At 40.0% G+C, this 27643-nt stretch overlaps 1 protein-coding gene across 3 annotated transcripts in view; it reads right to left on the bottom strand.

Annotated features, from left to right (window-relative positions):
* Window positions 1-27643, bottom strand: part of ADGRD1 (adhesion G protein-coupled receptor D1) — a 161129-nt gene that overhangs the window by 26522 nt on the left and 106964 nt on the right. For all 3 annotated transcript variants that reach the window (XM_027814060.2, XM_027814059.2, XM_005445203.4), the window contains 6 exons: window positions 27228-27331; window positions 24355-24466; window positions 20212-20365; window positions 13084-13150; window positions 11999-12065; window positions 4203-4294 (listed from right to left, as the gene is read on the bottom strand). In XM_027814060.2, the coding sequence (XP_027669861.2) occupies window positions 4203-4294; window positions 11999-12065; window positions 13084-13150; window positions 20212-20365; window positions 24355-24466; window positions 27228-27331 (596 nt within the window). The remainder of the gene's footprint in view (window positions 1-4202; window positions 4295-11998; window positions 12066-13083; window positions 13151-20211; window positions 20366-24354; window positions 24467-27227; window positions 27332-27643) is intronic.

The raw sequence follows: 27643 nt of genomic DNA, 5'->3' as shown, positions 1-27643 counted from the left end.
CAAAAATTCCTGCAACCACTTACTGTTCACACTGTCACAGGAGTCTATTATGGATTAATTAAGCATCTCTGATCATATACTGATTATATTAATTTTGCTTTAAATTGCTGGGTATTTTGCATTTTATCATATTAACTTGTTCTTTTATGCTGCTTCTTCAGTTCATCCTATATTTTATTTTGGGGGTGCTACTGTTATTTCATTTTAACAAACAGACAGACATGTCCAGATCAGTGTCTCTGAAACTAGAATAAAATGTTCAGCAAGTGCTGTCTGATATCTCCACTGTGACAAGCAACAACTGAACCTGAAGAGGTCAATCAGCCAATAATGTACTGCACTTTATTCTGGGCAAAATGTGAATGAGGAAGATGAATAATAAATTAATTGTATGATTAAAAAGGGAGGTTTGGTTCACTACTTCCTTTTCTGTTTTGGCTTTTAAACATGAAGTTCGACGGATGCTGCCTTCAGAGTGGAGCACTGGCTCACCCTGATGCATATTCTATAGTCACATTTGAGAGGACCTGTTGCCATATGGAAAATCAGGAAAAATTACTCTAGATAATTACATCAGTTTATTGCTGTCTGTTGCCAAGAGAAACAAGCCTTGTTGGTAATATCCAGTTGTGTTGCCAAGTAACTTAATCTTTAGGGAGACTAAATATGCTCCAGTACCAGCACTTCTCAAACAGTAAATATCCTTTTTAACTGATACCATCATGGCTCATCACTGCATCTTTGTTCGGACAATTTCCTAAGGTAATCTCTGCTCAGTTACGGGTTGATGGCCTCAGAGGTGTGTTGTCACACCTGGCTCAAGATGCGCACAGACGGTATCCGAGTACAAACTGGGCAGTCTAGGCTTCCCTCAGCTCCTGGGGAAAACACAGAACTTCTAAGGCAGGTGAGATGAACACTTTAACAGGCGAGATCAACTGCATGGCAGAAGGAGCTGTTTCTCCGTGGATGGGGAGTCCAGGTGGAGGTGTTTTCAGCTTTACCAAGCTGTAGAGCTAGGGGAGACGAATCCAGGGCAGGTGCCCTCCCCTCCAGGCTCCAGCAGAAATGGAAACCAGTCCCTGCCAGCATGATTAAGCTTTTCTTTTGGCAAGAGGCGAGCCTGCTGACGAGCCTGTTCTGTAGAACCTGTAGGCTGGGATTTTCAGCCTGCAACAGCTGTTCATACTGGAACTCAACAACGTCTGCAAGTGCGAGGCTCTTTGTCAGGTGCTTAAAGGCAGACATAAATACTGGCCTGAGTGACCAAGGGGAGGCAGGCTGGCACTGGCATCTCCCTCGTGCTTCTGCCACAGGCACTTCTGTCATTCTTCAGACAGTTTTGCCATGCCTCTTGGTTCATTATCGCTCATAAACTTCGAAACCCTGCTGCTTAAGTGCTATGATCCAAATTGTTGTAGACAGCAACTTACTGCTTCTCATTGTGCTTTCCACTTAGATTTCATTCCAGCTTGAAAAGACAGCACTGAAATCCCTCTTTTTTCCCTCTCAAGTTTATTGGATTGAGCAGGCTTTCCCTCCACAGCTCCTTGCACAGCACTTCCCATTTTCTGTCTTTGGCTTTCTGAAACCATGAACACAGCCCTAAAAAGACTACTTCTGCCTTATGTACCACTTAATGGCAGCAAACAAGTGCAGCATGGTGACAAAGTCCTTTCTTGTCTCACCAAAATCACATTGTGCCATTTTAATTCAGCTGTGTTTCTAAGAAGCGCGTGATAAATTCCTTCTAACATATTACAGCTTCCCCATTGCTAATATCAAATGAACTGCACTATTCAGATGGATGCCCGACAGGCTCTTTATCGACTGCTTGTATTGCACAAAGCATTTTGCAGTCTTCAGTGATTCCTCCCTAAGCCAACTGAACTTGTTGATTAAAAACCTACCTTGTAGTCCTTGCTGACAGTGACTTGACAAACTACAGAGGTTATTGCGTTTTTCTGATTTCTCCGTGCTCTCCGTCACGGATTCCTTTCGCTGTGCGTATCCACTCTTACATGTTAACAACCTCTAATCAACATCTAGGATCCTTCAGCGGTTGGGGGCATGGTTTTTTTCCACTATGAAAAACATTTTCCATGCAGCTGTCAGAACTCTCTTTTCTTTTGTTTTCTTCTTATTTGGAAAACAGTACCATGGACAGAATGATTTCATACTAGACATAAAACCTTCTCACTTGCATAAGGAATACTGATGACAAGAAAATGAAATCCAGTGGTACAAAGGCCTTATATTTCCTCTTTTTTCCAACAGACCAGTTACTTTCTCCATGACGTCCTCTGTATGTGAAACTCTAATTCATCGTGCTCACTGTTCAACCAGGGCCTAAATACCCTCCCAAGATCTGATTTGGACAGCTAGTTAGGCCCTTCTCATTTCAAGTTTCTTCTGAGGACCCATTTCTGTACTAATATCTACAGAAAAAGAGGTATTCTGTATGTTCTGTTTACCTTCAATTTTATTTTATTGAATTAATTTAGTTCTATGAGGAAAGCTGTTCTATCAGAGCATATTTCTGCATAACCAATAATTTAACAATTGAATGCTTCCAGATATATCTTCCCATTGATTATAATTTTTCTCCAGCACCATCATTTTTATTAGGTCAAATCCTAAAACTTTATTTTTAAAACTACTTGGCACAATGAGCATCTCTTAGCCAGAGTGTCTGGAGAAGTCACATTTTCAGTACAGATCTCCACCATTCCAAATCTACAGCTGATAATATTTGAACTAAGAACATACACTCCTGATTAAATGGATTTCATCTTATTCCTAGACAAACCAGTCATAAACTGTTTTACTTACGCAAACACACATAATTTTCTTTCAAAAAATAAGTGTGCAGGGTGCAGTATGTATTGAATCAATTCTTTATAATGCAAGTAAGGAACTACCTAAGTGCATAGAGCATTCTCTGTGGCTCCTCTTCTACTGATGGAGGTTGTTCCTTTGTCCTCCTAGTTCTGACAGTGTATACAGATTGGCATTGACAATATACAGTTACTTGCTTCCTAAGGTTCTGTATTTCCTTTGTATTTCTGAAGGTTGCAGGGGCTCAGCCAAACCTGAAACAGTCATTTTAATTCCCAGTCTTTTCATTTCACTACAATGTAATTCTTATAGATTTTTGTGTAACTTATTTACTGTTTTTCTTTTCCTTTTGGGTAAGTATACAATAACTAAACTAACTTCAGTTTTGTGACTGTCACCTGTATTTAAAAATTAATGGCATTTTTAAAATTACATAAGTAAGCCAAGCATAAAAATTATCCTTTATGATACCATTTCAGAGCAGTGGCACCAAATCCTTACCATACGACAGCCTGTGACTCAGAGACATTAAACACAAATCATCAACACATTTTTCTTTGACCTAGGTTGCATATTCCTTGAGTTATATACAGTGTCCTTTTTATACTTGGACTACAGCATCTTTAGGAGATACAAAATGCAAAATGGAATATTCAGCACCTTACTTTAAACTCATTAAATTATCTTCTTAGCTACCCATATGTACTACAGCTTTTAGAAATCAGAATTTGTCCTTGTCCATTCAGATGCAGCAATGTTTCTACCTTACATTTCCCCTCTAGCCATGCTAGCACTACATTTTAAAGATGATACACTCTAAGAAAAGGTCACCATCCCAAGAGGCTCCAGGCACCTTGATATAAAAACCTGCTTGAATTTAAGTACATGTTTAAATCCAGCATAGGTTTGTGTGCTTTGCAGTATCAAGAGAGTCTTAAAGATAAACATATGCCTAAATATATGTGAACTGGAGCTAGAAACAAGGTGTATCCTTTGAAGTTTCAATACCCCAGTACAGATGAATGATGCTCTGTGAGATTTCTCTTCGAATATTGCAGGAAGAGGAAACACACCATTAATAAAAGGGAAAATCATGAATCGGCAAATGCTGGAGACTACAGTAATCCAGAAAACACCTTAGCTCATGCTGAACCATAGGCTTCATCCTGCACATATGGCTTTCATAAAATCCAGGTTACCTGGGTGCATTCAAAAGATTGATACACCACCTTTATTTGCTTTTTACTAAAGAGGAATGATATCAGTGTTCTGGGAGGAGTCCACGATATGCGTCTGCATGATATAACATTGCTAGCATGAGATTATTAACTTGTTATAATGTAATTTGAATGAGAAAAACTTACTTCAAGGCATTGGCATCTCTGTGGACCTTGTAGTTATCTGCACTGATTCTTGAGATAACTCTTGTGACAGCAATGAGAATACCAATATTGACCTGAAGAAAAAGAAGGAACAAGACTTGGTCAGGAAAGTCAAGTGCTGACTGTGTCAGAGGGCCAAACTGCCCTACAAGTGTATTCTACAAAGACAACAGAAAATATGAACATTGCATGTATTTGGCAAAAGAGGTTTCCAGTTTTGGACTGGTATAGTTTGACCTTTGTCAGTGGATGTCTCTCCCACAGTGTGTAGTTCTTGCTTGTGCTTACTTTCCTTCAGGAACAGTCCCTGCCTGTTCAGGATAAGGCTGGACTGATACATTGCTTCACAGCTGAAGAAGCGCTCAGTGTCTCTACTGCACAATAAATACCCTTATAACACACGACCAGCCGACAAATTAGACAAGAGCTTCAGTAAACAGGGGCATGTGTCTGCATGCTCTTTGGTTTTGTGCTTGCATGTGCACAGACTTCAGAAGGCACCTTTCCTGCGTAGACTTCACTATGTAATTCCTGTTTCTTACAAAAGTCAGCTTGAAGTATAAGCACAAGATTATTTTTAAGGATCAATGAAGAAAATACGTTAAGCCTGAACTCTGCTTTTCAGAAGTCCTGCTCTTTTTGATGTCAGCAGAAACATCAATAAAAGGAAAAGAACCCCCACCAGCAAAGTAGGAAATCTTGAAAAGACTAACACTGAAAATGTCTAACAAAGGAGAGTTTGCTCTGGAGTCACAGGTGAAGAATAAAAGGAAATCTTTATCACTTAAAGGAAATGTGGCAAAGACTGTCTTGCTGTGCAAAGATCTTGGGTTTAAGGAAAAAATAAAAACAAAGGAGAGAATGTGAAGGTGAAAGACATATTCCCAGCTTCCTCTCCGAAGTTACACACCAGCTACAAAGCTGATACTTAGCATCAAGGTAAGAGCATGGGTAGAACAAAACTATCCTAAACTACAGAACAAAAAGAAAGACACTTCAAAGTAGTGCTGTTGCTCAGTTAAAACTCAATAATAATAGTCTATTCCGACATATTTTAATTCTGAGAATGAGTCAACTAACAAATGTTTGTGTTTGATGCTCATGATTTCCTTTGGTATTTTTCAAATCTTCTGACCACTCCCTTAATACCAGATTTCTAAGGGCAGATCATCAGCTGGTATAAAGGAGCAGCATAGTTGTGACAGTTGATTTCTGCTGCGGCTTTTTAGCCTGTCCAAAGAATACCCTGTGGAACTGACAGCTTTTCAATTACAAGTGTACTTGTTCAGTCAGCTTTATGGAGATGAACAAGAGGTGAAATTCAGTGGTCTTGGGTTCACTTTCCCTATTCCCAGCAAATCTTATTTTGTAAATTTCTTTTATAAATTCTTTGAGGTGGTAGTGAACATTTTTGAGAAACCCATTTATATGCTAAATATGCACGCTGACTGAAGCACCAGATGATGAACATGAACGTTCCATTTCCTCTTTTTCTCTCTTCTTCTCCTTCAAACTCTCCAGTTTTCTGCTGCATGTCCACCAAATGATCATCATCATTACTCCTGCTTTTCATGGGAATCACAAAGAAAATGCCTTTCTATACCCTTAACTTCTTTCCTGACACATTATCTTTCAGCAGCCTTTTTTAGTTTTTTATCCAAAGTATCAGTCATCCCTTTTGACACTTCCTTGTAGATGTCTCAGTGATGGTTCCAAGTTCATTCTGGCACAGTTGCTCCATGATCCCTTTTCCTGATGCCTGCAGGCAACAGCACGCTCCTGCCAGCCTCGCGAGCCCTTAACTGTAATGCTTTCTTCCATTCCTAATGCTTTTTGGACACTCCTAGATTTTTCTTTCTGCATAGCATTTTTAAAAATACACAGATTGTGCCTAAATAATCTATATTATAACAGTAACCCCCCAAAAATCCAATGAAGTAAAAAAAGGGGAAACCTCCTTCTTCAAATTTTGAATTTCCTACATCTTACAGAAGTCAACAGAAGTTATGAATTATAAGCGCCAACAAAGAATTGCTCAGAATCTTGCTGCCTCTCTTTCAAACTGGACATGAACCCTAAGATCTGGCTATGAAAACAGCACAAGCAAGATATTCTCCAAGGAGACAAATCGGATGGTTTTCCAAAGCACAAACTGTTCTCTGTTTGCAGCTGAATTTTAACTTCTTTATATAAAATAAAATGGAAATTAATTTCCTAGGTATTTTGGATGGTCTAAAGAGGAAATCTAAAAAGGCCTTGAGCTTCTCCTCTTGTGCAGTCAGTGCGACTGTACCCTTTCCAGGGTGCATTATTAGTATGGTTGAAAGATGAGAAGGAAACGTTGTGATCTCACTGCTGATAAAAAACAAGGTACTTGTAAAATTAGCAATGAATCATCACACTCAAGTCCTGAAGTTCTATATTTAAATTTCCTGAACCACTTGAAAATTTTTGCGTAATTTTGAGAAATTAATCTTATCCAGCCTAAATAAACAGATTAGCTACAAATGTCTTCCTTTGTTAATGTTTCAGTAAGTAAAGCATAGAGGTATTTCCCCTGCCCCTATAATGGGAAACCAAAATACAGCCACTGAATTGTTCCTCCAATGATTTTTTTGGCATCTGATGTAAGTACGTGGCCAGTGATTTCAATAAGGGAATGCTTAGTTGATCAAACACTCATTATGCTTTTACCTATATCAGAATGTTCAAACTAGGAAAATGAACATTTAGATAAGGGCACTCACTGTACATAGTTCCTATTTCTTACTTTTCTGAAAGGCCACATTACCTGACAGTTGCAGTTATTTTGCCTTAAAGTTGCACAGTGACAGAATATTTTTGCTTGCAGGTACTGGCCACAATCTGATTTAAAAAAATAAAATAGCTAATAACATTAGAGCTTGTTTCTTAACTCACAGGACTCCTTTCAAGGCAGCTTGTCCAACCCCAGGCACTTGCAAGTTTCTGTGAAATCAGCAGGACCTGCCAGTTCCCATTACTGTAGGCTTGATCCAAAGCCCACCAGAGCCCCTGGAAAGATCCCAATGATGTCAGGGAGCTCTGGCTCACTCTAGTGACAGCTTCATCTGACTAAAAATTGTCAGATCAGGAAGACAGTTAAACGAGTAAAAAGGACCTCTTTGAAAATCTCATCAAAATTTTCTCAAACCAGCTACAGTGAGACAAATTCTTTCCCTCTTTTTTTTTGGTTTTTTTTTTTCAGGGATTTCACCTAGATTTCCTCCAAGTCTCATGAGATTTTTTTTCTTCAGTACAGTGGAGGAATCCCATGTTTAAAACCCTCTGATGTGGTGTGTTGCATCCTAGCCAAGAAAAGGCTTGGCAGCACAGAGGAACTTAAAAAAAAAAAAAAAAAAAAAAGGATAAAACATATTGCCTTAATTAAATCCATTGACCAGCTTTCCTCTAAAACCACAAACTATTTTAGGCTCCACTTCAGTTTTGGCCAGTGGTACAGGGAGTTATAACTGTCTGTCTCTTGCAATCTGAGGTTTAATATACTCTCTCATGGTGCCCGTTCGTTTGATCCTTACCACAACATCACTGGTAGCCCACCAACGCTGCAAGGTGCTGCAGTTGCAGCCCAGTGCTGGGGCACATCAGAAATCATTACTGGGTATTATGCCTTTCAAAACACAGCTAGTTCATTCAATTAGATCAATGTAAAAATTTGGGAGAATGATTTTGGATAGCCTAATTTCACTTGTCGCTATCCCAGAGCAACTACAGATGGAATAGACTAAACTGAGTTATTTTAGACTTCTGAGTCCATGACTTCATATTAATGCATGTAGTGTCACACCAGTCAGAGCTGAGTATCAGAGCAAAACTTTGAGGTTGGACAAGAAAATAAATACTAAATCTAAGGTATAACAGATCCTTGACTTCTGTTTCCTAATATTAATCATTGATTTTTAAATTTCTTACCATCTGTCCCCTTGTTCAAAAAAATGTTGCATGCTTTCCTATTGGTTAAGTAAGAAGGAATTTAATTTTAAAATAATGAAGGAATTCAATTTCAAAATAGTAAAAGTGCTCTCAACTGAGTGCTAATAAGAAAAAATGAGAAGCTTTAGTAGCTGTGCTCTTTTTTGGACAGTAGCTCTGTCCATTTGTGCTCTAATCCACCACAGCACTTACGGACTTGATTTCAGTGACTCCAAGGAATCCTGCTGTCTCAGGGCCTTTAAACGCTATGGGTCCAATTCTGTCACCTTTTCCCATGATGAATGATGTCTAATAAGGGACACGGACTGTCACTTTTCAATCATTGGGCCTACCTGCCGAGTAATATACTGTTCAACATACGGAAATTATCCTAATTCTGCACTGTTACACAAAAGTATGAATGAATACCATGAGGCAACAGAATTTACTAAATCATGTTTGAACAGCAGGTATAAAGGAGAGCATTTTTTTGGTATATTGAATATTCATAAGCAAGTACCAACTGAAGATATCTGTGCTTGGGACCCGACTTCCACAGACTCCCATCTGAAGTCACTGGTTACAAAGCTGATGTCCCCACAGCAGAGAACTGTTAGCAGTATGCTAATGAAAATCATTTAGCTCCATAAAAATGCTGTTTATCCAAAAGACTTATAAAGAATCACCAGGAAAACAGCTACTTACAGGGAAAACAATATAGAGGACTTCCCACGACAGCTCGCTATCTCCCCCTGCATTGGATTGTTTGCTGTCTGCAGCACACCCGTGTGTGTACACAGATGCTTTCTGCAGAATTTCCTTAATTCTGCCGTATCTATGAAAACTCACCAAGGCAGCAGATGGTTGATAACAAACAAAGCTTTCTGCCAGAAGTTTTAATGTCTTGTTCCAAAAATTCAGGTGTTTTGTCAAGGTTGGGTTGTTTTTTTTTCCTTTGATGGCATGACCCAGGCCAACTTTGGCTGCACTTAGTTTGGTTTTCAATAATTCAAATTAATTGCAACAATTTTTTGCAAAGGCTCCTTAAGAGGATGCAATAGAGGCTTGGGTGCTGTGGTTTTGGAGGGTGTTGGAGAGCAATCTTTAAACCTTAAGATGCAGGTAGAAGCCAAAAGACCTACACGAAGAAGCATCTATTTGCTTTATCACATCCCTTGACTCAAACCCCAAGGAAAGAGCACTTTGGGTAGAGGAATCCATATAGGACTGGGAGGTGCTGTGAATTACACCTCAGAAAAGTATGCATGAGTACGTCTTTCCCAGTCACACTCCCACCACATCATTCTGTTTTAAGGCTCCATGATGTCTATATTGCCTGTGAGGCTGTGGCAGGACAAAAGACGACTATGTCTGCCTAGTCTCTAGGGAGTGGGAGTTGAAAAGAGCAGTCCCCCTGATTTCTTCACAGCATAATCCTTCTTCTTGGCAGAGAGCAACTGTGCACAGAAGTAGGCAAAAAGTGCTTTTTGAGAAGTCTTTTCAGAGCTAAACACTAATTCATGCAACTAGTGGCTAATTTGTTATTTAAGGAGCACAGGCACACATGCACACACAAAATAGTGTTTAGCCTCATTATTTCCCTATAGGCACCAACACATTTTTCAGCTAGCACATTCAATGCCCAGAGAGAATAATCTGTCAGCTAGCTTGCTGCTGTTTTGCGCAGAGCTGGGTTTAGACTATTAACAAATTGCTCTATGTGGATCAACCTTGTGAGCTCACTCCTTTCTCTTTCTCAAAATATTTGTATCCACACAAGAACATAACTTGAGCTGCACAAATACTATATATCATAAGCGAGAGCCAGACAGTTAAACCCTTACTTTCACTGGCGAACAGCTACGCACGCAAATTGTTGAAAGCTGTGCTCACTCAGGTGAGTAAGCGTTTCGCTATCTGCCATGTTTCGATTAATACCATCTTTGGACAGCATCTGGGAAAGATTAGATTTTACTGGTCACATCTCATTTCCACCTTTGCTGCTGAACCATGGCCAGAAAGCAAGTGCTAATGTGAGGAGGAGACATTTGAATATTAGATTGTTTTAATTGTTCTCCAGCCATCAATATTTACGAATCTTTGAATATAAACACACATAGGGAACGTCCAAGGTATTAAGTTTGTTGAAACAAAGTCCGGACCTGTTTAGCCAGCTCTAATCTAGTGATCAACGTTTCTTATTTATATGTATATGCTTTCACCTAGGTAAAAGAAATTCTGCCCTTACTGCACAGGGACTGCCAAGAGTTGCCATTAATAATTTGATTAAAATGCTAACATGAGACAATTTCTGTCACATCAATACAGCAACTATTTTCACTGGTTTTTTAATGTACGTTTGTATAGCCTGATTTTTCAGAGGCTGTATCTTGAGCAGAAGATGCTGGGCTGGGCTGCTTAAAAGAGGTGCTGATTTCACCGTATCCCAGGCAAATGTTAGGATGTCCACTCAGCTGCAGTGTAAAATTGCCTGTGATGGAAAAGGTCAGCCAAGGAGCCACCTTCTGCTTGCCAAATAGCTGTAGAGATACACAACGGTAAACGCTAGTTCTGTATGAATAGCTCTCCTTCCTTCTTTTGGCTTGTGAGCAGGATCTGGGGGGGTTTCCTGTGTGATGAAATTTGGGGCAGTTTCTTTCTTTGTGCTTTCCACAGAAATCCTAGCTCACTTAGGGAAGTACAAGGTACCATCATTGGCTCCTTTTGATGCTCCTCCATGCAGGTACTGAGGATCTTATTTTACCTGACTCCTTAAACACCACAGCAGGCAGACTGTGGTCTAGATTTGGGCTCATGCCTTTAAAATCTATTTAAAGCTTTAAAGACAACCTGATTTCACTAATGACTGAGTCTATTCCATGTTCATATTGTCACTCTGACATTATAACCTGCAGCAAAAATCATAGATAACCTGATCAATTAAAGTATTGGAAACAGCGCTGAAGAGGAATAATCTCCCACTTAATCCCTGCAAGCACCCCTGACTCCTTAAGTAATCATAGTGATTAAGCTACAACTCACTGTAATTTAATGCGTGAGCATAATTAAACTGCTAGAGCATCCATGTATCATCATCGGAGCCAGGAATCTGCACCCTCCCCTGGAAAGATGATGTTCATTATAGCTGGCAGAGCTGTTTGCAGTAGCCACCTGAACCCTGGCAAATTCACCTTAACAGCCCTGCCTCATCAGCGGGCATGGAATTCAAAGGCAGAGGGATAGCACAAGTTCCTCACCACCATAAGAAGACAAGAAGACAGGCACCTTTCATGAGCTCACCCAAAGGGTGACAGCTCATGCCACTGTTTTAACCCTTTCCTGCTAGCTTGCAAACTCTGCTGCTGATCATCCTCACTGATGGCATTTGCAAAAGCAAAAGCTTCAAACACCAGTGGGGTGGAATCAGCCTTTCAGCATTGACTGGTGTATATGAAACACAAGACACGGAGTTTGTTCTGTTGGAAAATCTTTCTGGGAATTATTAAAACTGCCAAGATTACTTGGTTCCACGTGGTTATTAATGGCCCCAGCAGGGCGGTTTCAGAAGAGGGCTGTCCCCCTGTTTCAGGTTGTATTTTTGCCTTGGAACAGTGAAATGAATAGTGTGAGAATTGATATGCATCAACTAATACGCAACCATGTACCACAAAAAAAAATCGGAGGAGGAACAACGTAATTCTGGACCAGACACCTCTCTTGTTTCACTGGCCTGGCACAAGGACTGACATCAGACCTTCAGCTAGTTCTGCTGTGTGGCTGACACAGACGTGCAACAAGAGAACAGCAACGGCCGTGGTTTTACCTACCAGAATTACAAACAACGCTGGTGCCACAAAAGCCCAGATTGCTCCATTCTCTAGTGAAAGCCAGCAGCTGCAGAGAAAAATCAGAATGATTTTAGATAAAACACATGGTCATTTAATTAGTAATGTTCTTAATTAAAAAGAAGACTAAAAGAGAGTGCAAAAAGACTGATGAATTTTAAAGCAAGAGACATGATAGAGCATCAATAAGCTCTTTTCCGCTCACCCTCGGGAATCTGAGGCAGGATCTCATTTTGATTTGTGTCTTGTAAAGAGTCAGTGACAGCTATCTGCCCCAGCATGCCTTCAAATAGCATTAGGGGCGGAAAGATGGGAAGAAAGGAAAGGTTTTATTTGCTATTTGTTGTTCTTGTGTCCTGTATCACAGGCAATCATTTAAGTGCTGTGAGCAATGTCATTGTAGCAAAAGACAAATTGAAGCTCTCCCTGCCTTGCCTGGCTGGTGGTGAGGAAGAGGCTGGGAAATGTGCTGTCAGCTTCATGTCTTTCCTACAGCAGTGATGATACAAGCTGTTTTAACACACACACAAGAATAACCCTTGCTCCAGATCTGCTTACATTGTGGTAGGACTGAATCCTATGATGCTGGCAAATTTCAGATAAATTTGCTTTTCTTTTTCCAGATTAGAAAGTAACTTAATTTTCAAAGATTTCAACAATATCCATTCTAGATCTTCAGATGTTTAAGTGCAGTTTTCTTCAAAAGATTAAATATCTTTAATCAAAGCTTATTCTCATCTTGTTTGAAATGTTTCAGCCTGCATTCTACTCTGTGTGGGCTAAGCCGGGAGCTCACTCTAGGAGGCCCTGTGCCTCTGCAGCAAAAGGGAAAAACGGGCAAAATGTGTCAGGAGCTTTTTGTGCATCATCTCAGCAGTACAAAGCAAACCTGAGGCTTCTAGGTCTAAGAATATGCCTATACAACAGCTGGGCTTTTGCAGGCTGTCTCCCTTACTCCTCAGCAGGATCTTGCAGAACTACAGCCCTGTTAACAGATCAGCGAGGTTTTCTCCCCATCATATTTTTCATCCTTATTGCACCTGGAGTGAAGACATTTTCATACTCACTTGCCACTTTCTCCATAGCTGTCTGGGGACGACGTTGTAGAAATCACACAAATGACCAGCGGGCAGCCTGCAAAAAGGCAAAGTCAACGGTGATACTAGTAACAAAAGTAGGTTTGTTTGTTACATCTTCCAGTAAACCCTGCAAGTTCAGCTAGATTTTGTACCGACAACAGAACAGCTCAGAGTAATTTCAGAATTAATTCTAACTTGACATCCTCCTGCAGCTGTGCAATACAACATGTTTTAATCAATTAATGTCAGACAAACAAAATGACTTGTCAATAAAGCACTAGTTCAACAGTTAAACCGACTTTTCATCGTTTTCATCGCTAGTTTCATCGAGAATCATCGTAATTTCATTGAGAATCATCGTCCTTTTTCAGGTTTTTGTTTATGTAATTTCCGTCTCATGCTATTCCAGCAGTGATATCCTGTGGAGCAACATCAGGCTTGTTTTAGCCACTTTCCCCTAGGTGAGCGCACCTTTTCAAGAATTCAAAACCACCTAGAAACTGAAGTCACGTTTCTCACAGGGGTGCATGACCAGCAGGCATGAGGACAGAATCGGCAACATTTCGTTATCTAGAGCATTACAGACAGCAGCAAGAGACAAGTTACAAAGAGAGAAGCAAATTCAGATCCCGCTCAGATGCCCAACCAAGACTTATTTTAACATAAATACGTAAGAGGTCTACAAGATTTCTGCGTTTAAACTAGACTCTGTTTCCAGAGGGGTTTTGACAGTTCCAGTGTCCTGCACCCCAGGAGGTGGAGTGCTGCTTTATGGGACTACACAGGAATAACACAGCGGCAGGCAGTGATGGTCCTGCTGTCAGGGGAGCTGGTGCCTCCGGCCCCGGCACTGCCATACCCGGCCTGCCAGTTCAGCACAGCTTGGCAGGCCAGGCGCTGGGGAGGAAGGAAGGAAGGAAGGTTTTATCTTGCCAACAGTTCTGAATATAGGAACATCTCATCCCTTTAAATATTAGATGGCTGTCTGTTAATTCCCTTATGATTTCATAAAATGTGAAGGTTTGGGCCTTTATCATCTTATGGAATTTAATAACCAGGTCCCAGACAGAGTATTAGACATGATAGCTTAAGGTTTTGATTTTCTTTTGAATTCTTCAGGTTTTCTGCATGAGGCTTTTACAAAATTCTCTGTCAAGCAATTTCTGCTTAATCTTACCAATATCATCCTCAGAAAATTCTGTGAAGTTTTCCTGTACTGGCAGAACTATAATTTTTGGATGAAGTATTTTCATTCTTTAATGACTGTGGCTAGAAGCACCTTGCATTTATAAATAAGACACTCAGTACTTAAGAAGCAGCTCCTATAAGCACCGTTTAGGTCTTAAACTTTGAAATCCATTCTGCAGGATGCAGTTTAATATCCTGTGAATTAGATTTTGCTCTCCCATGCTTGTATGAATCAGGAATAACCCCTTAGAAGTAATATTTGTGTAAGACTTAAGGAACGGCAAGATTTTAGTTTATATCATTTGTCTATTTGAGAAAGGAAATTCCTACACACATTTGAAGAAAATCCAGAATAATTACATTCAGCAGAGCAATTAAGCACAGACATAAGCCTGCCTGCTGAAACTCTGTCTGCCATGGGTATGTGAGCTACCTGGACTACAGGTCCCTCGGGTATGCCTACCCACTCCCAGTCACCTCTTCGGCTGCCGAGCAGACATTGTGGGTTGGCACTGTTTGTCTTCTGATGCAGGTTGTCCTCCCACGACAGGGACTTTGTCACAGAAGCAAAAACACCTGTGCCCAGATGCTCTCCTTTATATAGCTAGTCTGCCTTTTTTTCCCCTGCAGTCCAGTGCTGAATATTCGAAGGATTTGGCATGACTCTTTTATCAATTTTAAATGGCATTGAAGAAGAAAATTAAATACAGAGTTCCTTTGGAAGATAATAAAATTTATGCAGATGAAACATAGAGCAGTCATCTGCATAAAATGAGCTAAGTCAGTGAGAATAAAATGGTCTGCGGCCTATAGCACAATGTTTGCCTTTTCTTTGCATTGACAAAATATTAAATGAATAATGGCAACGGGAGCTTGAAGGTTTTGTTACAGTGAAATTGGAGTAGTTTTCCCTTAAGAAACAACCACTCAATAAATTCCATAAAAGTTTTAAAAAATGTATTTAGCCTAAGGGGGTCATAAGATTTGATCTGGGCTGAAGAATTCATATGGATTATATATTATACACAAAGTAAGTGTGTTTGCTTAATCTTTTTGTCAGTAAATTTTAGAAATTACATGAGGTCTGTGCAGGTTAGTCTACACTCATGACAGGTAATGTTAGCGTTGTGCTGGCACTGGTGAGCATCCATGAAAGAATTACGGTTATGGTTTTTTACTTTATCTGAATGTTGTCTCTGTTAGCAGATGCTACAAATACACTCACCAACCCTATTCCAAATGGCCAGATTTATGATGCAACAGACCACGCTTTCCAGAGCACAGTATCAGATGAAAATGTTCTAGCACACCTTGCTGGCAGCTGATCTATGGCACTGGTGTCACCTGTGTCTCTGCTGTCCTAGAGCAATACAGCATCACATTCCAACGGGGTAAATCAGCTCACATGGAGCCAGTGCTGCTGCAGCTCGAGTACTCCAGGTCCCCATACCAGCTAATTTAAAGCTGCCTTCCAAACACAGCATCAAAATACAGCCTGCAGAGCAGGCATAAGCTCTTAATACCTGGCACAGGAAGCCAAATAACACAACTCTTGCTCAGACAAAATTCTCCCTGAATTCAGCCCAAATACAGTCACTAGGGTGAAGCCTGAAATTAGTGTCAGCTAGGTCCTCTTCTTCAGCATTAAACTTCACATCTAACTCACTAGCTTCGTGTTTCTTAGGCACTAATGATAAATAAAATGGAAAAAGCCTGTAAATCTGTATACTGTATTTTGAAAGCTTCTGTATCTTCTATACCTAGCAAAAAAACAAAAACAAACCACAGACAGGCTATAGAAACTCTGTGGCAGACAACTCAAAGCATTTTTAAGACATTAATTCTAAAAGGCATAAATAAATACATCATTGATTGAGAAAGATGGAGCATTAGACACGAATGAAAGTATATATTTTTTTCTAATACTGAAAAAATCTACTTTGCTCAATAGGGGAAAGCATATTCTTCCATTTATAAAATAGAAGTTAATTTTCTGGGAGTTTCTTTTTCTTCTGCTGCGTTACATTACATCTGTGCAGAAGTCTGGGACTACAACAGGCAACAGCAAATAAAGAAATTTAGGTCTTTTGACAGCTCAGAACAAAATCTTCATTTTAAGGCAGTCTCTACAGGAAAGGAAATTGTCTGAAACAGAAAAAACATGTTAAGGCCAAAGTGCCACAACAAAATCTTGAGTATCACAAACTCTGTCATCAGTGTCCTACAAATAGGTGGGTGGGAAAAGTTTGCTAGAATAATCTGTGTGTTATGCTGAACCACCAAGGCAACAAAGTATTTTTTTCCCCCCAGTGTCAACGTAGTTTTAAAGGTAGGATATTATCACCTTCCTCAAATTGTTTTCTTTTGAATTCCTGACAACTGCTGTCTCTGAAGTAATTTTAGCACCCTTGGGACTAAAGATAATACACAGAAACTTCAATCAACTCTGCGCCTTTGGTATCCTCTCTCTCTGATTACCACTGAATTCATTTTGCAGGAGTCATACCTCTCAGAAATCTCAACAGACGTTAGGAGATCGATGATACTCAGTGTGGAGTTCTTTGGCCCCATCTCCATTCCCTGCCTCAAGTGTCAACTGGTCATAAATACAGACTTTGCAAACTTTTACACATGCACTTAGTCCAGTGTTCCTGCTTAAATAAGAATGATGGGGCTGAGTTTTTAAATTCAGGACTGGGGTTTGTCATTATTCCAGGAACTATGAGTTTGCAAAAGTCAAATGCATTCACACTTCAATTAAAAGCAAAGAACGGGGAAGCGAACTATCTGATTTGAGTAACATAACATGAAACATCCTTCTTTTCAACTTTTTTTGACCATCTTTGGTCAGTGCCAAAGTATAAAAAAATGGCCATTTTTATTAGATACTGAAACATGTATCTAATATGGTCTCAGGATGGCAGAGGAATGCTCAGCTTCTTTTGACAGTTTGATTCAATGTAAACCTACCCTCATTTTAAGACCCAAACAAAATAATTATAGGACAAAACCTTTTTAGCCCCTTTTCCCAGCCTTGCAAGACTTCTGTTCAGATGTGGGGATTTTATGGAATATATATAATTATTTCTTACTATACTTTCGTCAGGTTCATGAAGGAACAACTCGGACTCTACCCCGTAGAACATAAGCTCACCCTGCTGCTGAAGGCAGTACTGATATTGGTTCTCTAACTAAACATTTCTATTCCTATTCAGTGCCAACATGCTAACAAAAGAGAAAATGGGAACTGACAAACTTAGGCATCCTTTTAAGTGTTTAAGCAGTGAATACTGCAATGTGGATTTTCCCCCAAAAAACACTGTTGTCCAGCAACATTTATTACCAGCTGAATGAGCGTTGGAATTGCATACCAGACAGCGAGCTGTGCTGCTGTTGACTGAATGAAGGTCGCCCTGATACTTATCAAGAGATAAATAATTTGGAATGCCATTGCCTAGCAAAATTACTTCAGCGATGTTCAGACTCACTTGCAGCAATGACATGATGTCAGATATGATTAAGGAAATTCAATGTTTAATTCAAATGCAAATAGTTTGAGATTGAGATCGGAAAAAATAGAACAACACAAATCACTTTCCTAGCAACACGGTAGATTTACTGGATTTCAGAAAACATTTTTTTTTCCAAGTCACTGTAGGAGTAATAATTGGAACGTGCTTTCCAAAATCAAAATATTTGTCAAAAAAGGGCTTTTAAAAGGTTTACACAGAGAAGCGTATTACTGTTGCATGGATGATGTCTTCCACTATTTGTCTCCAACAGGACCTTTGCTACATTTAAACAGCTTGCCACTGGGTTTCTCCCATCCTTGCCAAGAAAGGCATTGCTAGAAGGACTGATATTGAACCTTGTGCTGCTGGTGCCTCCTCTGTTTGCCACATACATCTGTTCTGGTGACAACAACTATTGGGGCTGAGGGATTATGGTCCAAAGCGTTATTCAAAATAAGACTGAAGAGACTTTTTAGTAACCATGTTTAACATCCCATTGGGTTACATACGAATAGGCTATGTACTCATTGTGCTAATTACTACTAATTGAGTGGTAGCAATCATATTGCAATAAAATGAGGCAAAATGCAATTTCTAGTACCATTCATATTGCAGTCAGATGCCATGTTTATCCATGTGTCTTCTAAATCACTTTGTTGATCACTGCCATTTTACAATAAATAAACCTTACACAAAATGCCAGAAAAAATAGGTAAAGGCGCATTGCAGCACATATAAGCCATTAATTTATTTCCATAAGTAATTAATGATTGATTGTAAATTGAGTTAATCAAAGCATCTGCTATAAGCAAATACCCTACTGAATTAAATGTCAGTTCTTAATTATTTTATTGACTGTTGAAGCTTTTTACATAGTATTTCTGAAGGAGAAAAGAGTTCTCAGGGGCTTATGAGAACATTTTCTTTGGTTTGATGCACTCATATTTGTATTCCATGAGTAAGCTCTTTATTTTTTAAAGAAATACAGAAGAAACCAGACTAAAATCAGCAGGTTTCTCTACATTTAGCACCAAATCTAGAAGAATCTACAAATCTTCAATGTCTTCAACCCTCAGCCTATCTAGGTTCTCTCACTTTTCAGTCTATGTACCTGAAAAAAAATGGGGGTGGGGGAGGGGGGGGGGAATATTTTACACAACTCTACTGAAAACTCAGCAAAAACAGCTTTCAAATGTTTTCAGCAACCAAAGCTTTAAGGTGCATATTGTTGGCACACAAACCAGCCATTCCAGAGAAAAAAACCTAACTTAAGGCAACCAGGATAAGGACATGCGTATGCGATACTCTTGAACCTGTTGCAGAGAAACAATGAAGGTAAAGAAAAAAACTCCTAACTAATGAAACTGCAGTTTGTCCCCTCAATCTAGCACATACCATGTTCACCACAGTACTCTATCAAATGGCCCTTAGACAGAACTGCTGTGAAAGAGATTTTAAAATGAAAGAGGAGTAACATACAGAATAAAAAGTCCGTATTAAAAAAGGACAAGTAAGCAGCTGTAAGTGAACAGCATTACTATCACCCATGTCTGCATGGTGCCAATGGATATTAAATATTCCAATTCTGATGGCAGTAGGTCTTTATTATTGGTATATCTGGTTTTCATTCAGCTTCCAAATAAATTCGAGGGGAAGATAATGCATGTTTTAACATTATTTTGAAATTATCTGTAATTACATAGATATTCCTTTGCTATCTTTTCACATCTCTCCTTTCAACTCAGTGTATGAGGTTTTCTTCTTCTAAACGTGGAGGTTTGTCAAGCATCATTGCTGCACTTCAAGGACAGTGAAAGCAAGCTAGCTTTCATCTGCTGTGAAAAGTCAAACAAAATACTTGGTTTCGACTCCTCAATATGCGCACTAATTATGCTTTCGTTTACTGCATTTAAAAAGCTGTGAATTGTTATCTGTGAGATCCCTGTGTCGTAGGACGACTTTTTTATTCTTAATAATAATATTGAGGTTCTGTGCAGCCTTTTTCATCTAAGGATTTCAAGGCACGAAGCATCAACTAATGAAGTTTCGTGATACTCCTGTGCTAGTCTGCCAGCTTTTTAGGTATAGTTTGCAGAGTATGGATAGAATAAGCCCGTGTTGTGAATTAGAACCAAAAAGAGAACTCGCCAGTACAGTGAGACCTCCCTCCCACACTCCAGCTACTGATTTGGTAATTAAGGATCTGATCTGCCCTAGTGAGGTCATGGAATTCACTGCAGTGGAATTAAGTTTAGGACTATACATTTTAAAGTCTGATTACAGTCAGAAAATTATCTAACAGACCTACTCTCAGTAAGGCAAACTATGATCACAAGTGGCAATTTTACATATGCTTCTGAATATAATCTTGTGCTACAGTGAGCAGACTTAAAGCAAGAAGCTACTAAATGCTTACCCCATCCGATTCCATAATAATATAAGTGCTTGCTCTCTTCTGATCCAAATACTTTGATGACCATACTGTAAAGATGAAATCCTTCCACCAGCATCCATGCAAAAGCACTCAGGAAGAAAAAATGAAGGAGAATGGCCAAGATCTTGCAAGGCACCTAAATTAAGAACAAAATTAAATACTTTACTTCTTTGTGATGCAGTCACATTTTTTTTCAATTTTAGGGTTTGGTTTTTTGGGGGTTTTTTTGTATACATTTACATACTGAATGCTAAATCACTGGAATAAAACAGTTTTAAAAACAGAGCACTAGAGAATTTCATTTTTATGCAATGTTTTCAGATGGCTTCAGAGTAACAAATCGCCTTACCTTTTAACAAAAAACAAAAAAACATTGCCAAATGTGATGTGGAAATCCAAACTGATCACTTATTTATAACAGCAGGAGCAAAACTCCTCCTTAAAGCATACAAAATACTTAAGAATTCAAAAGTGAAGGGTCAACATCCTGCTGCTGAGCCTGTAGCAAGTATAGGAGAGTCAAGGAAGTGGGGGTACAAGCATTGTCTTGTACCCTGCTCCCTGTTCTGTGATGGTAGAAAACCCAGCCATAGTTCATTTTCTACAAAGAAATGGTAGAAAGTCAGTGCATCAGTTAAACTTGAGTGAAACATGGAAATTTTAAAATAAGGTGCCATGTTGAACTTGCTCTTTAGTTACACTTCACCATGTGGCTTTCCTGCTGTGCTGTTCTTCATATCAAAAATAGGGTAACACATAAAATAAATTGCATTGTATTCCAGGTTATGTCCTGGTTAGAAGTCCTGTAAAAGTCTCATGATCCTCCATCAGTGATACTGATATAGCCGTTTCAAAAAATTACAGCAAGCTATCACTGGCTCTCCAGTCCTAACTGCTCTGTGGTGGGCATCTGGTTTGCCTACCTGTTGGAATTCTCAGTTTCCTATAGCTGATGTACCAGCTGTATACAAAGTCATGTTTGCCAAGAACACATCTAGTGATTCAGGCCAAGAACTGGAAGTCTTCTCTGTAGGGTGTTTACAGACTATTTGAATTCTCAATAGTCCTTTACTCACTACGTGCTATCAAGATTCTGGAAATAGGAGCCAATATGAAAGTTTAAGCAACAGAAAAATACCACCTAGAAAGTGAGCCCACCTGGTGTAAACTGGACTATCTGTTTCAATTTAAACTATAACATGTTTTGAAGTGAAACAAATGCTGCCCCTAAAAAGAGGAATGTCATGACTAAGGCAGTGCAGCACGAAGTAAAAACATCCTCTCGAGTCCTGTTCACACCTGCCTCGGTGCTTACAGCCCGCTGGGGGCTACAGGAAATGCAGTCTGGGCTTAAGACCTGGCTTTTCCTTAAGTTGCTCCTCAAAGAGTTCCTTACATTTTTCTTTAAGTGTCTTATCAGCCGACCTTACAAAAACAGGAAAACCTAATTCTTTCTTCTTCCCCACTCCTCACAGCACATTCTCCTTTCACCACTAATTGCTTTTTGAGGATGTCTCACCACAGGTGGCTTTGCTCATCATACAGTAATTGAACAGATGTGACTGCCAACGATTTTACCACAAGCTAACCTTGTTTGGTTTGCTTTCAGTTAAGGTACACTTGAAACACACTCTTGGAATGAATCCCAGCTATATCTCAGCTTTGCATCTTGTAGCATACCGATTGTAGTCATTCTGCTCTGTAGTTGTAACACCCCTCCCATGACACCTACAGAATTTCAGTGGGGTTGCCTGCATACAGTCCATGTAAATGGGAAGATTTTTTTTTCTTTTTCTTCACGGTTTCCCTTCCTCACCTGGGCAAGTCACAGCAAGGTATCCAGGCAGGTGGAGTCTGTGTGCTGAGGAAGCATTACCAGTAGGAACCAGCTTGCTGCCACAGTGGTCTTCAGAGGTTAATCATTAGTTCCCTTTGTTGCATTAGCTTAGCTGCCCCGTAGCAGACGGTATGTACATGATTTTTTTCAACTGTAAGACTTTACCATATTGTGCCCTACAAGTACTGCTGTTAGAGGGGATAGAGCTGAAATATCCATGGATTCTGTGAAGTGTTTCACTTTGGAAAGCCCATGGTATAAAACAGCTCTTGGCTTCTGTGTGCTACTTTCAATTTAACTGAAGTTTTCAATAGGTTTAAAAGGAATGAAAATGGGCACCTATTAAACTGCAACTTAAGCCTATGTGAGCGTTTCACAAGCTTAGCGAAACAAGCAAGGCACCCATGTGTAGGCAAGGCACAGTATGCATGTAGGTGGGCACTGCGACAGGTCTCTGGAGAACACGGGCTCTACCTACATCCAGCTAAAACCAGGAAATGCAACTAGTATTTCACAGCATTTTAAAAGGACTGGAGGTGATGCTGGCCTTGATAAGGTGTGAGGAGGCTGTGTTTAGGATTCTTTTAACTCCTTATTTCCATAGTCTTCAGTTTCAGGTTAAATCTTTTGCTGCTTTCCACTGTCTCCATTTCATTTCCTTTCTAAACCATTCCCTACCATTTTCTCCCTTCCACATTATCTTACTCATTCAGGACTTAACCTGAATGTTAAGCAGCAAAAGAGTATGAACTCAGTTTTACAAAGTGCTTTTTAGATCCTCAGGTAATAATAGCCTATGTATAACAGATGTGATTATTATTTATAAACTTAACAGAAGTTCAAGGGATCCCATTTGAGTGGAATACATAAGCTGTTGTATTGGCAAAATGAAGAGTGTGCAAACCTTGTATTTACTTGCACCGAGAAGAAAAAGAATAAAGTATTAATAGAAACTACTCACTGCTTGTGAAAAGTACTGTGGAGCAACAGCTGGTCATCAAAGTAGGCAAGTTCTGACCATTACAAAAACAGAGTACACTGGAAGATTATTTTTAAACCAGGTTTTGTTTCTGCTTCTTGCAGGTGGGACTTCCTATCAACGGACCTTACGTTACTTTAAACAGCATTTTTTAAACACAACAGTGGAAACAAATCTGTTTTACTTGTGTGTAATATTGTTAACTTGGCATATTCGTCTTAATCTAATGCAGCTGGTTTAGATGCCAGTTCTAATGGTGCAGATCCTGGTACTCTGCATAAGGAATTCCCACCTGTAGTAGCAGATCCATAAAATCAATATGTAATTTCAAGATCCAATCTACGTGACCAGGCAGAAAAAACCTGTACATGCAGAGACCTTCAGTACCATTTAAGCAATATGAAGGTGTTTGTCATTTGCTTAAGTGATTGCCTTAGATGCCTAGAGAAGCATATACGTGTTTTACAATACCAAGTATCTCAGACTAAACTGTTACACAGCAATATTTAAAGGTAATGCTCTCTGTCACCTCATGTTTGCTATACCTTTCTCACTGATTATTACTCAGGCAAAATAAACATAAGTGATACTTCAAAATCTTCTAAATCTCCAGAGTTGAGATCATGGTCAATAAATCTGCTGTTCATAAAAACAGCATATTCTACCATACAAATAAAATTTTATGAGCAAAAGCCAAAGACCTTCTGCTTAGCTCTCCAAGAAAGCAGAAGAAATGCCACAGGACCATCAGGAAGCTTATTGGCTTCCACAAGAATAAGATGACTTTTTAATGTGGAAACAAAACCCAGCACACTTCACCACAGCGGAGAACAGACAATTAAAAAAAGCACACACACCCCTCCTCCAAAAAAAGAAACAACTCAAAATCCTAACAGAAATACAAATACTTTACCTAAATACAAAATTCAAACCTTTTTCTCCAGTCCAGAATTCCTACAGTTTTCAATACAGAGAATGGATAAGAGAAAGCACAAGCCACATCAGGCAGAAGTCAGCCATGCCATCTGAACACACAACCGAAATGTACTCCACTACACAATCTGGTGATTTTTCCATTTGATGGGTGCGTATCTTTCAGTTTTGCAAATATCTCTACATGGCCAGATACTATGATAACACTATGTGGATGCAGAGGCAGCTTTATGCAGTGTTGTAGGATGTCATTTTTGGCTAAGGCATGTTGAAAATAGGAGGTGCCACATGCATGATGCTTTCTTGCTTGTGGCACATGGCATTCATTCCATGGAGGTGCCCTGCAAAAAACACAATCATGCTTTTTAGGACTTACCATCCCAGGGCTGAACTGAAAGCTGATGAGAAGCAGGATCTGAGCCACCAAGACAGCAAAGGACAGATTGGCATGGATATGATAGCGCTGGTTGCGGATGGTGCTGACAGACCTGGGAGAAGGTAGAAAGACACATGAATAAAGCAGTATTCCGAGAAGCATGGGCGTATTTATGATTTATCTGCAAGCATTTTGATTGGCTTTTGGTCATTCATTTTGGTGGGATCATCATGATGTCTTTCAAGCACTCCTTCCACCAGGATGGAGTGGTACCTAGCTGGTTTTTTTGATACTCTGCTGCTGTCCTGAAGGCAGCAGGAAGACTGATTTGCACATTAACTAGCTCTGCTGATGACTTGTGATAGAATGTTAACAAAGGGCTTGATCCTGAATAGTGCTGTGCCCTCAAGGAAGTCAGACCTCCACCTCACAGAAAGCATACTGCGCCTTGCGCCATCTAGCCCACACCGTGCCACCGAGTTTCTGGTTTTATTTTGTTGGTATTTGCCTGTGTTACAAATAAGGGAATGTGAAAAGGCACTGGTTACAATTTTGACTTTACTATTACCAGCTTTTGAGCACATGAACTACAGCTGCTTAGATGGATGGGCAGTGCCTATCTTCACAGAGACCCAGCCTTGATTACAGCATCATTTGAACATTATCTGTGTTGGCTTTGCAAAAACTGGCTGGAAATCTGACCAAGAACTTGCTTTCCTGGGAGTCTTCTGACCTCCATCCAGAAATAGGAAGTAGAAAACAAGCGAAAACATTTCAGGCCTTTAGCATAATTTTATTTTTCTCTTTAAAAGAAGAAGGGTACTGGTGATTAATGGGTTTTCTATTGTAATCCATACTGCCTGCCAGCCCCTACTGTCACTTTTCATCATTTCACGAGCCCTGGGCCATTTGGCTCTGTGAATGGCAATGCTTCCTCCACACAACAGTACACCTTCCCGTCTTTTTGTCATATCACTGTGGCTGGTGATGTCTTTCACAGCCGCTGGTGACACATCGTGCATGCCCCTGGCAGCAGGGTGACACAGAGTGGACGACACAGATGATGGCTTGCTCTCAGCCCTGCTTTTCCAGCACTGTTGTAGCCAGTGCTCGATTAGAAGGAAGTGAAGAGGGAGGCAACCAGAAGTATTGATGTCCTAAAAGTAACTTGAAGAGACAGGTTCACTGCCTGGTGGCTTTCTAACAAGGAACTTCATGCAGGTGCCGACCGGAACGTCGTTACCCCGCAGGCAATCGGGACTGCCCCCCTGGGAAGTGGCCATTGCTGACAGTACACAGAGTAGCAAAGAACTTGCCAGATTCTTCTCCACTTACCTCATGGTCATCTAACACTACATTGCAAAATTCCACTTCAGCTGCTTAATGAGGCCCTGCTCTCCAGTGAAAACCTAATCAAATTACTTTTAATTGCAGTTTGAATGATCTTGTATGTAGGTGGAGTGCTTAAACCTGTGACAGTCAGCTGGGTCCAAGCTCTCTTTCCACACCTCCTGTTTGCCTCGTTTCTCGAGGAGTTTTCAGCCCTGCTGCAGCAATACCGTCTCCTCTTGCTCCTTTTTTCTTTTTGAACACTAGAACACCCAGTTTTGCACTCAGACAACAGTGCAGCAGATCATTTCCCTTAGCCTAAACATTCCAGCAGTGCAAAGCCAGATGATAGGCAGGCGCTGGACTTCTTTAGAGTGATTTTGCCACGCGTTGCACACTTAATCCAAGTATGACCAACACAGATCTTGAGACTTGGAAATAACACAGGGTTTGGAACAAACAAACATTGCAGTCAGTTTACTGGGTTTTCAGCAAGTCCCTTTTCCTAGAAACTGGCCTCTTAACAGGATGTCCAAAAGACATGCTTAGGCACAGAAATCAAAAATTGAACTCTTGAGTAGGAAGAACATGGTTTCGTGTGTGGAGGAGGACAAGAATCCTATTCCTTGCTGTGCTCCCAGTCTACTGCACAACCTCAGACAAGTTACACTTCACCCTCGGTCAGGTTTTCTATTTTTTATTTAGAGAGAAACCTCTATGAAAGCTTTTTCAGAAACGTTTACATCAAGCCCAGATGGGCCTCCAACTCAGTTGTCACTTCCGGAATATAAACAGGCACAAAGACCCTAAGTGCCCCATGGCAGCCCTTGAAGGAGCTGCCGTGTTACTGCAGCAGGCTGCAGAGATCCAGAGCGTTTAAACACAAGCCATGGACTGAATTTCACACTGCCTTATGGCATCCTTCACCCTACTAAAGTAACACATTAGAAAACTAGCCTAACAGAACAGCAGGATACTTGAAAATAAATGTGGGTTATATGATGTAATTGTTTATAAGCTGTATGAAACAAAAGTGAGGCAGTTAATGTTGACCAAGCCTTCCTTTCTGGAGACACCTTTATAAACACACTGCCTTACAGACGAGAGAGCTAAAAAGCAGAAAGTACTGATGGTACACTCCAAGCAATGCAAAGATGTATGTAGTGGGGGAAGAGGGGTTGACCCTGCAGTCTTTGTTCATATTGTACTTGCTTTGAGCTCCAGATCAAGCCCTCCTACAGCCTCCTTGCAAGATTCCTGAACTAGCAAAGCATGGAGAGTTTAAAAAAAATCTGAAAAGCCCTAACAGGATGGAAACAGCTTGGTATATAAAGACCACCCCATTTCAGGAAATGAAAGTAATTCAGAAATAACCAACCAACTGTTACAAATACATGTGCAGAATCTAATTAAGGAAGGTTTTAGAATTAATAGCCTTTGTTTTATCCTGAGAACCTGAAGGGATCCTAACCAGTGGCCTGAAATGCACTGCTTGGCTTTCTGCATCATAGTTGCTCAGCGGGTATTAAGTTAAAATTACTCACGACAATACAGCAAATGTGACCAGTGTGATCGTCAAGCAGAAGATGGACAGAGCACAGCCAATGTAAGTGATGGAGGAGAGGGCCACCTGGTGTCCTCTTGTTAGCTGCACACAAAGAAAAAAACAAGAACTATTAATTGATTGCACTACAGAACCACAGGTCAGCCCCCCTGTACATAGTGTTTCCTGCTCCATCTGACCATATATAAACTGATGTTCACAACCATTCAATGCCATTTCTAACACGTGAAATGAAAAGCTAGCTCAAAACTCAGCCACACAGCCAGGGCATCCACATGCTCATTGCATTTTGAGCAGTGGATATAAAATACACAAAAATAAAAAGGAACCCTCTTTTATTTCCTGAAGCAGTATTTCCTCAGAGTAAGTTAGTTTCTCTGCTGCTGCAATATCGTC

This window comes from Falco cherrug, chromosome 1 (assembly GCF_023634085.1).
Source record: "Falco cherrug isolate bFalChe1 chromosome 1, bFalChe1.pri, whole genome shotgun sequence".
NCBI lineage: Eukaryota > Metazoa > Chordata > Aves > Falconiformes > Falconidae > Falco > Falco cherrug.
Note: the sequence above shows the minus strand (reverse complement) of the source record. Positions and strands in the feature narration are given on the sequence as shown.